The sequence below is a fragment of the Bubalus kerabau genome, chromosome 8, assembly GCF_029407905.1.
Source record: "Bubalus kerabau isolate K-KA32 ecotype Philippines breed swamp buffalo chromosome 8, PCC_UOA_SB_1v2, whole genome shotgun sequence".
NCBI classification, from domain to species: Eukaryota; Metazoa; Chordata; class Mammalia; order Artiodactyla; family Bovidae; genus Bubalus; species Bubalus kerabau.
Window position 1 is genome coordinate 47,846,272 of NC_073631.1, and position 13,440 is coordinate 47,859,711.

A 13,440-nucleotide genomic window follows, 5' to 3' on the forward strand; every position below is an offset into this window, starting at 1 on the left:
TGTTTGTTATTGAACTGAGACTAGCTACTACAGTGATTGATTGCTTTTTTGGTCTATCAGTAGTCTTGGGACCTGACTTAGTTTTTGTGCAAAAAGGATACAGATTTTAAAAAGCTGTCTGAGTGAATATGAATGGTCACTAGTGAAGAAGAATGAACCTGTACTTTGTAGACAGTCTTCAACCTCAAGTCCTGTTTATTATTCAACCTTATGGTTATAGCAGCACTGGGAGGAGTCAGACATTAGCTACACACAAAACTTCATCCAGACAATGACATTTGAACTGGGCCCTTAAGGATGCTGGGGAATGACTAGGCATAGTAAAAAGAAAAGTGGAAGAGCATGTCTAAATGGGTGGGAGTGTGAAATTCCATTTTATTTGTGATGCTGGAGGACAGGAGATAAGGATGAAAACTCAGGCTGGACATGGACTGGAAACAGCCTTGAATTACATGCTAGGGAGTTTGGCTTGTCCCCTCAAGGCCTACACTGGAAGCCATCAAAGGTCTTGAGTATGGAGGAGGCATGATATAATTTCTATTAAGGAATGATGGTGTTATCTTTTGTCAGCGGCATCCTTTTGTATAATTCTTGACTCCAACATCCTCAGCACAAGAAGTCTGCTACCATGAGACTGTTGATTTCAATTTATTTAGCATTCCCCTATTCTCACTCTATTTCACCTTCTCTATAGGTTACTGAAAATGCTTCCTACCTCTGTGAGGAAAATATCTTAATACTCCTATCTCCTTAACTTCACTTTAGGTCAGCAGTGATGGACCAGTAAACATGATTGTGAAAATAAAACCAGCTGCTGTAGAGTGGAAGACAAGGAAGCAACCTGTGCTTGGTCTGAACTTACTAGATTTTAATGTATGAAAATCATTCATCTAGGACCTCCCTGGTGGTGCAGTGGGTAAGAATTCACTTGCCAATGCAGGAGACACAGGTTCAATCCCTGGTCCAGGAAGATTCTACATGCCACAGAGCAACAGGGACAATGTGCCACAACTACTGAAGCCCGAGTGCCCTAGAGCCCACATGCCACAACTACTGAGCCCATGTGCTGCAACTACTGAAGCCTGCTCACCTGGAGCCTATGCTCTGCAACAAGAGAAGCCGCTGCAATGAGAAGCCCACATGGCTCAACAAAGAGTAGCCCCTGCTCACCACAACTAAAGAAAGCCCATGTGCAGCAAAGAAGACCTAGTGCATCCAAAAAAAGAAAACAACCAAAATCAGTCATCCAGAGAAAAGAATATATAGTACAAATGGAATAAAGCTAGATCAAGATAAAAAAATATGAGAAATACAAGAATCTTTCAGTCTACTGTCAGAGAGTGATGGGGAAGAAAACAGGCAGATAAATTAACAAATAAATGTTGGGAAGAAACATAAGACCAATAGGGAGCATTTAAGTCTATATTTATTACTTGTAAGAGCACAGTTATCAGGCAGCTGAGAGCAAGAGTTCTGAAGTCAGGTTCCTGTATTTGAATCCTGGCTCCTCCACTGGCTAGAGGAGCATTCTGGACAAGTTACTCAACACTTCCACGTCCACTTTCATCTTTTTATAGGTTCATAAAGATCAAATCTATGAGATTATATATATAATCTCACATACATACCCGGAATAACAAGTCCCTAGAATAATACATGGACAATAAAAAGTAGCTGTTACTACTTAACCAAAGAGTATCCTATCTGTGCTTGGACATTTTTCCTTGAATAAATTCTACTCTGTAATGAAGCACAGTGAAGCACTCAATTGATGTTACACTCAATCTCTGATTTAGTTAAGGTGTAAGCATCTTGGAGAAGGCAATGGCACCCCTCTCCAGTACTCTTGCCTGGAAAATCCCATGGACGGAGGAGCCTGGTGGGCTGCAGTCCGTGGGGTCGTGAAGAGTCGGACACGACTGTGCGACTTCACTTTGACTTTTCACTTTCACACATTGGAGAAGGAAATGGCAACCCACTCCAGTGTTCTTGCCTTGAGAATCCCAGGGACAGGGGAGCCTGGTGGGCGGCCGTCTATGGGGTCGCACAGAGTCAGACATGACTGAAGCGACTTAGCAGCAGCAGCAGCAAGCATCTTGGAGACTTTTAATAAGTATTATTTAGAAAAGACAACATATACTCTGAACAAACAATACTCTCAAAACTAAAAAGTCCAAAACAAAGCAATGTTCAAAACATGTCTTATGACCAATAGGAACATCGAGATATGTTTTCTAATTGGTTGTACTCTGTTTTCATCTCAGAGGCCACCCACTAAAGGAAAAATATTTGATGGAGAAATTGCATACAGTTTAAATAAACAATTTTTATTTCTAGAACTCCAAATCACTTGGCAAAAGCAATTTTTTCATGCTAGAGGTTTGAGTCAAAATGCAAGCGGTTGGTCATATAAATGAGTTAAAATGACAATCTTAGATTTTATCATTGCACTTGTTTAAAATTTTAAAAAGAAACATTAGAGAAAAGCTTCTATGTGGTAGCCAAAGACCCTGGTACAAACCATTACTACAATGATTTTTTCTTAATAGGCAACTAGGCAAGTCTCAAATGTGTGATAGCACAAGTATACTCCACACAGAGTTATAATCTAAGTAACCATTACTACAAAGCAAACCCATACTTCATACATTTTTAACATGGGTGGTACCAAAGTACAATGCATTAAGAAACCAAAAAGTTAATTAAATTAGTATAATGATGGCTTATAAAACAGGCACAAAAAGTACATATAATATATAGTAAAGGGAACTGAGATCAAATAATTACCAAATGATCATCACGGGAAAAGAATGTGAATCCCAGGCCCTGAGGTCTCCATGTGTTTCCTGGGTTTACATATCTTGCCAATGGTGAACAGTGACAACAGAAATCCTTCTCTTAATCAAGTAGTAGTGGGATATGCGGAGAAGGCAATGGCACCCCACTCCAGTACTCTTGCCTGGAAAATCCCATGGATGGAAGAGCCTGGTAGGCTGCAGTCCATGGGGTCGCGAAGAGTCAGACACAACTGAGTGACTTCACTTTCATTTTTCACCTTCATGCATTGGAGAAGGAAATGGCAACCCACTCCAGTGTTCGTGCCTGGAGAATCCCAGGGACAGGGGAGCCCGGTGGGCTGCCGTCTATGGGGTCGCACAGAGTTGGACACGACTGAAGCAACTTAGCAGCAGCAGCAGTGGGATATGATATGGGCTATCCTTACAAAGGTTCTTTTCCACACCCATATGAAAGGCATCCATGACTCTTTAAAGGATCCAAAGGAACCAAAGTTTTAGAGTCTTTATCAGAACAAATCTCCATAAGGTTTCCTGAGTGTTTTTTCATGTTGAGCAAAGATGATGTCCGTTCCTAATGCTAGTCAGTATCTAGAGTTTGATTTGCTAAGCACCAATTTAACTGTGTCAGGAGGGTTTTCTAAAAAGGTGAAGGTTTCCTAAATAATTTATTTATTTTTTATTTTTTGGTCATACCACATAGCATGTGGGGTCTTAACTTCCCAACCAGATATTGAACCTGCCCCCACCTGCATTGGAAGGCAGAGTCTTAACCACTGAACCACCAGGGAAGTACTCTAAACAATTTGCAACCCATAAATTATTAAAAGGAGATGAGTGTCTTAGATCTTCATATTCTGCTTGTGACTTCTGTGACCTCACCCCCATGCAGCACAGAGGTCTTTTTTTTTTTTTTGTAACAGTGAGTCACATTTTTAAAAACTCTCCAATCTGCATCTGTACTTCATTTTTTTCATACTTGAAACTTGAGAGAGTCCAGTTGAAGATCAAACGGTTTCTTAAAATATCGCCTTGACATAGTATCTTATTCCACACATTCTCTGGGCAGACAAGCCAGTGATTTTAATTCTCATTCAAAAAGTGAGCTTTTAAGACTTTAAGGTTTTATCACTGGTCATATCTTAAGACTTTATCACAAGTCTCAATTCAGTATCTATTAGACAACCATTTCAAACACTGTCGAAGGCCTCTGCTTTGTGCTATCATCTTCTAGCCTTTATGTGTGATTTATGATTCTAGAAACATTAGTCTTCCCATCTGGCCAATTTGAAATGACCCTTCAGTCTATTCCTATTCTCTTGGATAGCCTTCCTAATCCCTCAACTCTGGATCTGGCACTGTATATTGTATTTCTACAGCACCTTAAACTTTCCCAGCAAATCAACAATTATGCTGTTTTGCACATGCATGTTGCTATATGTAACCTCCCACTAAACTGACAGACAATAAAAGGAAAAGACATATCTGCCTTTTGTGGTTATATTCTCCAGGTTCAGCCCAGTACATGGCACCATGGGTTCTCAAAAATACTTGTTCAAAGGATGAGCAAATGAATGATTTCCCATTCTTACAGGGGAGGGTAAAGTGATATTACCTATTCTTTTAATAGTGGTTTTAGTAAAATACTTCATGACCCCATGGACTATACAGTCCATGGAATTCTCCAGACCAGAATACTGGAGTGGGTAGCCTTTCCCTTCTCCAGGGGATCTTCCCAACACAGGGATCGAACCCAGGTCTCCTGCATTGCATGTGGATTCTTTACCAGCTGAGCCACAAAGGAAGCCCAACTGAGAAACTTTCACTTAATAAAATACTTTAGTAAAATAGCAGTTTAGTACAATTTGGTTTATTGAGCTTTAGGTTTTAGAGGAGAAGAGAAGGAGTGAAAGAGAGATCAAACCTTCACTGTAGCTCCTGGGAAGAAAAGCCAGTTGCCCGTGTCTACTGGATCCAGATTGTCTTCTAAAACAACTTGTCTGTGAGCTGAGTTGATGACGAGGATGTTATCTAAGGCCCAGCAGGCTTCATACACTTCACCTACTTGTAGATTTTCCTGCTTCCACTGAAACTGGACGTTCTCCCCTTTGGCGTCTTCAGGAAGGTAGAGGATGTGGATGATAGTACTGACATTGGAAGGGGCTCTGGAGAGATGAGAATTGGTGCCACAATAAAGTTCAACAGTGTCCACTTTATCTTTCTTATAGATCCATTTTGTTTCTTAATTAAGATTATGGTTTTCTTATCTTAAAAACATTACACATTATGGATGAAATATTCATAATCTTATACCCCTTAAACCTTTTACTATATGTGGTTATTAAGATGTCTATATTGAGTGATGGGAGTTTAAATATTAAATGTCTTAAAGAGCTCTACTTTTAACATAAGGCAGGCAGTAAGTATACTCAGGTAAGCCAGTAAATGGATAATTGAAGAGAAAATGGTATACAACTGCCTTGGCTCTTGTAAAAAATCAAAGAGTATCCAGCACAGTATTTTGTAAATGGTAGACACTCAATCTAAAACTATATACTTTATATGATACTAAGAAGAAAAAAAGGAGAGAAACTGTAAAATTATCTTAATTTTAATTCTTACTTTGAAATTTTATATCTATTAGAGATCATGGTATATTGTATGTTTTAAAATCAACATTTACATGAGTTACTTTATTTCTAGAAAACAAATACTTTTTCGTTTTGAAAATGTGAGATTTGCCATGAGAATTAAATGCTCTCATTTAGAATTCTTAAGATTTCCATGCATACCAGTCTTTAAAAACATGATAAAATTTCATAGGATTTTCATATCATATCTGCTGAAATCTCAGTCCTTTGCTATTTAATATTTATGTTAAACATTTTATTTTACCAAAGTAGAAACCTGCTGTAGTAAAAATGATGGCCTTGGCCAAGATTAAAAGTGGTACTAAAATGCAAACTAGTAGTACCTGGGGCTTACTATAAATCAGTTTTGAAAGGACTAGAGAAAAGCCATATTTTTCACTCACCAATGAAGCACATATAAATCCGTAGGATTGTCAGTGTAGATTATGAATGGTGTGCCTTACCTTTGGGGGTAATCAATTCCCTTTCCTTTAAAATATTTAATGATGACTATGTTTTTAACTTCAAAAATAATTTAAATCAATGAAACTCTGATCACTAATGGTAAATTTGCATTAATGAGAATGATAGTTTGGTGCATGGCCTAAAATTCAAAGTCTTATGTAGTGAAAAATAAATAGAATCAGCTGAATGTGATCTCTATATCTTATAATTAAATGTATACACTATTTGTCATATCAGAAGCATACAGATGTTATTCAGCAAGAAATATACACTACAGTTTATCCAAACTATGAGATATATTAGAGAAAAATGGAGACATATGAGTAAAACTTGCAATACTTATGCTGCTTTGCTTAAAGCCATTTATATAAATCAGTACTTAATATGAATGCATTTTCATTATAACTACTAAAAATTAGAAGGAATAGCAAATGCTCTGTTATAAAATTGGCAATTGACACAGCATGTCAGAGCTTGGCTTGTACCAGGTATCTATAAATAATATTTTATCCTGTCACAGAGGGAGACAATCTATTAAAATCCATGAGTTAGAATTACTTTTCTCAAGTTTTGGTTGAAACAGAACTTGAACTTATGAGACTTTTATTTTTATTTCAAATACTAGAAATTTTTAATATTAAAGATTAAGAACCTAATATTTATTCTTCTTGTCCAAATAAATCACATTTTTTTCAATATGGAAATATGGTAAGGAAAATAGCATGAAAAAAAAACTGTCACAGAACTTATGGAAAATGTTCTACTTGAGTCATACTAATTAAAGAACTGAACTGAGCAGAAAAACTACTTAATAAAATTTCAAGGTATTTTTTTCCTTTAAATACCTCACCATACCTGACATTAGCACCCATTCTGAAGTTTATTTTATGATTTAAACTGCACAAAAATGGTTAACAGATCTGAGTTTTGCTAAATTTAATAAAATATTTTCAACCTGAATGAGCTTCTCCCTCTTTAAGCATCCAACCTCATTTTGTTATGAAGGGATTTTTTTTTTAATAAAGAAAATGTAATAAATGATAACTCACATCACAATTATAACAGAATTTTAGAACTGGCCTTAGGGAAGTTAGAAGGAAAATTACAGAACCAGAGATTAGATCCAAAAGGCTGTTAACTAATTGTCATCACAGACTGGAAGGAATTTAGGTAGTAATCTGATACATTTCTAGGCCTATAAACCAGGTCACAGCCAGGCTACCTAGAGAGACAGATGGTGATGTTATTTTGTGGAGAATCCCATCAGAAAGGTTACTATCTCAAATGTACTTTTACCAAAAATAAATAGTTTGTTATAGCAACTACTGACAGTGGGAAGAATGGAAAATGACACTTTTAACATGCTCTTCAAATAGAGCGGGTAATATGCAGGTAAATATGTGCATTCATGTAATTCAAAATAATTAACAACCAGAGTACTTTTAAGCATGAAGAATAAAGCCAGTGGTAGAATGAAGGTAAACAGGGAAGCAGAAACCCACCTACATCAAAACTTATGATGATACTTTAAATGATAACAAACCTAATTTTCTCAAGCTGAATCCAGTCCGCAGTATTATTCTTGGCATATGACACGATGATACAAGGGTCTGAATAACTATAGCGACATGAACCTGAACCTGTAAGCAGCAATAACAATAAATTTCAAAGTTAAAAAAGAAGTGTGATTACATATTATCCTTCCCGATAAATACTCTAGATAATTTTCTAACCACTTAGTTATTTGATCATTTCCCAATTCTTCTAACTATGCTAAAATTTCTTGTGATCTATTCTGATAAATATTAAATAAATAATTTTGAGTTAAGAAAAAAGTAGACTGCAGGTCTCTTTAGAGATACACGAACTTCTAAATTAAATATAAACACTCTGTTCTAGGCCAAGAAATATCTGAATATTATAGAATGATTAATAATGCCATTACAGTTCTTGCAAGTTAATATTAATAATGCTTGTATTAAGTGGCATGTCAGTCACTCAATTGCATGAGGAGTAAAAATAGCATTCTTCCATGTGTCTGTTATTTAACTTATGATGTAGCACGCTGCTGCTGCTTAGTTGCTCAGTTGCATCCGACTCCATATGAGAAATTAAAACACTGTAAATTCAAATACTAAATGAATGAGAACTATTAGAGATATGATTGATATTATTCTACTACAGCCCAACATCAAAGATTTGAAAGAGAAACATTATTTTCCATTGAGGATATCTGGTCATTGTTTTTCATGATTATTTTCAGTATTGGATATATGAAAACCAAAGACAGTTTTAAACTCTGATAAGAATTTGTTTTAACATGTTTAATGAATTCCTATAATAAAACACACTCTCCAAAACAGCCATGAAACATAAGCCAGAAGTTTACTGGAACTCAGTAGCAGGGTTTTTATACTATATTAAAAACAAATGAACCAAACGAAAAAGAAATAGGATATTTTATGTTTAACTTTCCCCCATCTGCTAGAGGAATCGTAGTTTTAGCAAATGGCATCTGTTGATGGTTTTTATATTTGTAGTACTCAAGAGTTCCAAGCTTTAATCAGACTCATTTATTTTATTTCAGTGGTGTTTAGTACAACACCAGTTAGTTTGCCATCGCCAGGGCTGGCAGTGAGCTAAAAAGGCCAAACAGCAGTTTTCCTAGATTTATTCTCACAGCTAGAGTGTTGATGAAAAAAGGCTACTGAAAAGAAAGCTACACAGTAACCTTGAGCTCAAACAGAAACCTACTTTATGCTGTTTGATCATTTAAGTTCTACCTTTCTTAAGCAGCTGCTTAAAATAAATATCAAACTGTGGGGCTGGAAATGGAAATGGCCAGGATTATGTGAGACAGACTTCAACACAAACACGTATGAGGTCTGGCAGACAATTTGTTTTTCAAAAGGCAGTTCACACTAGCCTAAAGAATGTAAATGGTATTTATGTGCTTCCTTTCTGTTTTATACATGGTTAAGTACTTAAAAGCAAGTGCCTGAGGTGCATCCCCAAAATGGAAAGGCAAGAACAAATGAAAACCAAAAATGTTCCTCACAGAAGCAATTCAGTGCAAATTATTTACAAATTGAAAAGGAACAGGAAAGCTGATAAACATTAAAATAAAAAATGTGTTCAACTATGATCCTGATAACCAATATGACCCCTCCCCTATTTTCTTTTGTTATCATCTCACTGTTGGGAGAAAAAGTGTTTACTGTTGTGAGAATAAGCTTATTGTCATTGTCCAGTTGCCAAGTCATGTCCAACTCTGCAACCCCATGGACTACAGCACACCAAGCTTCCCTGTCTTTCACTATGCAAACTACTCCAGCATTCTTGCTGCAAGAATAGTACAATAAGTTTATGATGCGCTCATTGAAATAAAAGGTACCGGGCAGGTGACTCACTTACTTGCTTAGTCATTATATTATTTTGTATTTAAAATGTTAGTATCTTCTGAACCCATCTCCTCCTCATTATTGTCAATGGATTCTCAGTAGCTCTTGCCAGAACTTTGCAATAGTGATTAGCTGGTCTCCAGCCTCACATGTCCTCACCCAGCCACACTACTGCCAGTGCTCTTCCCACAAGTGAACTGAATCTTGTTACTCCCTTCTTATAATCCATCAACAATTTCTCAGTCCCTTCAGGATAAAGCAGTACTTCCAGCCCTGGTGACATAAAGGTGCATGGATCCTACAGACTAAAAGTGTACCCTGGAAAACAGAACTAGCCCAGGGTTATCTTTAAAGGGTTCCTACATGAAAAGACGGCTCAAAAGCCACAGGGATTCCCACAGAGGAATGGATAGCCAGAAGATCAGGACTGGGGTGTTAGGTGCGAATGGACAGCCAGAAGAGAAGCACTGCCCATGCCATGGGAACTTCCCCTCCTGGAAGAAGTACCACCCAAGAGAATCAGTTGGCTTTGTATACATGCTTCCCTTAGGGGCCACTCCTATCAAACTACCATCCCAAATGGTGCCAAGCCAATGAATAAATGATTCTCCACTCCCACTATGAATATAGCTGTTCCACACAGACTGGGTGAATTTCTTCTTCAGATAAGCCCTTCTGAACTGCAGCCCCACTGTCACATAGACTTGGGTCAGTAGAGTAAGATTTGTCCTTGCCCAGACTGAAAATGGTTGCTTGACTCTGTCTGCAATGAGGGGAGGAAAGAGTTAATTAACATCCATGTGCCCAGGTGCCTGAAGCCATCCCCAAATCCCTGCTCCCAAATGCAGTGGTGCAGAGCTATCACATACCTCAAAACACCTCTAATGCAGTGAGGAGACAATAATGAGCAGGTGCCACCTGCAACAGGTACTTCTTTCCCCTCTTAAATCAAAGATCTTTAATTGCCAAAGTTGATATTTAAAACCAGAAAGGAAAAACAACTCAAATGAAAAATGCAAAATATCCTCTCATGTACAGGTTCATTTTCTCTCCTTTGGATCACTTCCGATGTAATTGCTATCCTTCACTCTAAAGTAGCAATTTTGAAAAGATTTTAAGAATTGCTGAAGATAGGAAGATAACTTAGAATTATGGTTATAAAAGTATGGTCTGAGAACCATTAATGGACTTAAATGTGTCTGAAAATGCAAACTCTTTCTTTGGTTTTTACTGGCAAATGAAATTTCATATATTATCAGTTTTACTTATATCAAGGATATAAGCAGCCTATAAAGTGATGAAGGGTTCCTGAAGTATGGTATTCATAAATAAAATTGATGAACTTCTAGAACTCACTGGGAACCCTAATCCAACAGTCAAGGAATTCTGGTTTCCATGTAGAGGTACACACACCAGGATTACTTTAATACCCCCAGCTTGGGGGAGGACAGGATATTTATGTTAAATGTACCTCATGAGTGTTGTTTCCAGTTGGTCTTGGTTGGCAATTCTTGATAAATTGATAGATGATAAAGTAAATCTATTACTTACTATAACTGTCATTTGCATTACTATTGGTTATTTAGTCAATCCATAGTACATAATGATAGATAATTTTTTCAGCAACATTTCTGAACTAATATTGGCTTAAAGTTTGTCCTATACTTAAGACATACATGTACTGCAATATAACAAGCCATCTCTACTCCTTTGCTAAAGCAAATACCTACATAATGCCTTGAAACTATCTTGCAACAAAACCATCTTTCATTGATGATGTCCTGAATTTGTGCTATTGAATTTGTTGCTAGAATTTGTGCTATTTTAATAATTTGCTCTGTATTATCAAAGTATGTATAAAAATACTGTTTTAAAAAATTTTTGGAATTTTAACATAAAGTCATATATCTGCGTTCATTCTTATTAGATTAACAATGCACCATATATAGTTAAGAAAAATAGAGACCACAGAGTAATACCTTCATCTTTTCAATCACTCTACCAGTGTACTCTGGCTTCCTCCTGTTATAATGGATGAAGTGCTCTGTTCTAAAGAATGGTGAACCTTCTCATGTGGTCTAGATTCCATCTCCAATGGCTCTTTAAGATTTCCCCTCTCTTTCTCTTGTATCATCACTTTCTTCCAATAAGTTTCCTGGATCATTCCTATTGTCATACAAACATCATAGAAACATACAAAGCATCTCCCATCTTAATTTTTTAAATTGATGTCACACTTGTACCTTCTGTTCTTTCCAATCCTATTTTTGTTCCACTTATAGGAAAACTTCTCAAAAGGGCTGTCCAGTGATTGTCTCCACTTCATCACAGCCTATCCTCTGTCCCTTCCTCCATTCAGACTTCTACACTCAAGCACCTCCCTGAAACTACTCTTGCTTATGTGGCTGGGGACTCTCTGTTGCCAAATCAACAAATCATTTCCCCATTTCAGGGTACTAGACTTCTCATCAGGATTTGTCACAGTCCATCCTCTCCCCTTAATTGGATAACTTCTTCTATCTTCCACTACCTTCTTGATCTTTCTCTTGCTTCACTGGCTGTTACTTCTCATTCTCCATTGTTGCCCTTTTTGTTCTTGATCTCAAATTGTTTTGGTGGCTTTCTCTTCTCTCTACATTGCCTCTTTTTACTTTGAGGCTTTAAATAATATCTACAACAAATATCTGTATGCAGGTGAAGAAGCAACAGTTAAAACAGGACATGGAACAATGGACTGATTCCAAATTGGGAAAGGAGTATGTCAAGGATGTGTATCATCACTCTGCTTATTTAACTTATACGCAGATTACATCATGTGATGCTGAGCTGGATGAAGCACAAGCTGGAATCAACACTGCTGAGAGAAATATCAGTAACCTCAGGTATGCAGATCACACCATCCTTATGGCAGAAAACGACAAAGAACTAAAGAGCCTCTTGATGAAAGTGAAAGAGGAGAGTGAAAAAGTTGGCTTAAAACTCAACATTCAGAAAACTAAGATCATGGCATCCAGTCCCATCACTTCATGGCAAATAGATGGGGAAACAATGGAAACAGTGACAGACTATTTTCTTGGGCTCCAAAATCACTGCACACAGTGACTGCAGCCATGGAATTAAAAGACACTTGCTCCTTGCAAGAAAAGTTATGACCAACCTGGATAGCATATTAAAAAGCAGAGACATTACTTTGCCAACAAAGGTCCATCTAGTCAAAGCCATGGTTTTTCCAGTAGTCATGTATGGATGTGAAATTTGGACCATAAAGAAAGCTGAGCACTGAAGAATTGGTGCTTTTGAACTGCAGTGTTAGAGAAGACTCTTGAGAGTCCCTTGGACTGCTAGGAGATCAAACCAGTTAATCCTAAAGGAAATCAGTCCTAAATATTCATTGGAAGGAATGATGCTGAAACTGAAACTCCAATACTTTGGCCACCTGATGCCAAGAACTGACTCATTGGAAAAGACCCTGATGCTGGGAAAGATTGAAGGCAGGAGGAGAAGGGGACGACAGAGGATAAGATGGTTGGATGGCATCACCAACTTGATGGAAATGAGTTTGAGCAGGCTCTGGGTTGGTGATGGACAGGGAAGCCTGGCGTGCTGCAGTCCATGGGGTTGCAAAGAGTCGGACATGACTGAGTGACTGAACTGAACTGATATTTCCCATGAGATCCACATTTATAGATCCAACTGCTACTTACCATCCCAAAAGAACATCTCAAGTTTATTAAGTCAAAATCAGAAGAACTGGTTTTTCACCTTACAAATATTCAGTACACTTTGCATTTCAAATGACACCACTCCAGATGCTCAAAGAAACTAACAAAACACTAGATGTCATCTTTGATTCTTCCCTTTCTCCTTCACTTCCCACTTCCAACCCATCAGCCTGGGAGTTCTGACTCCAAAATACTGCTCAGCTTCTATCTTCCACTAGTGCTACCACCTTAGTCAAGTCAGGGTCATGTCTTGCTGGTCTTCTTGCTCCCCTTTTTATCCTCCTGTAATTAATTCATCCTCCACATAGCAGTTATAGGCCTTTCAAAAACAAAGAGTCTTGTAAAATGTTTTAGTGATTAGGCCAACCCAGCTTAAAACTCTCTCAAGGTTTCTCAGTCCACTAGGAACCAAAGGATAAGCTCATTG

The 13,440-nt window shown here is 37.4% G+C and overlaps 1 protein-coding gene across 1 annotated transcript in view; it reads right to left on the bottom strand.

Annotated features, from left to right (window-relative positions):
• Positions 1–13,440, bottom strand: part of RELN (reelin) — a 553,687-nt gene that overhangs the window by 240,808 nt on the left and 299,439 nt on the right. The window contains exons 9-10 of the mRNA XM_055590184.1: positions 7,434–7,530; positions 4,720–4,960 (exon numbers count right to left, since the gene is read on the bottom strand). Of these exons, the coding sequence (XP_055446159.1) occupies positions 4,720–4,960; positions 7,434–7,530 (338 nt within the window). The remainder of the gene's footprint in view (positions 1–4,719; positions 4,961–7,433; positions 7,531–13,440) is intronic.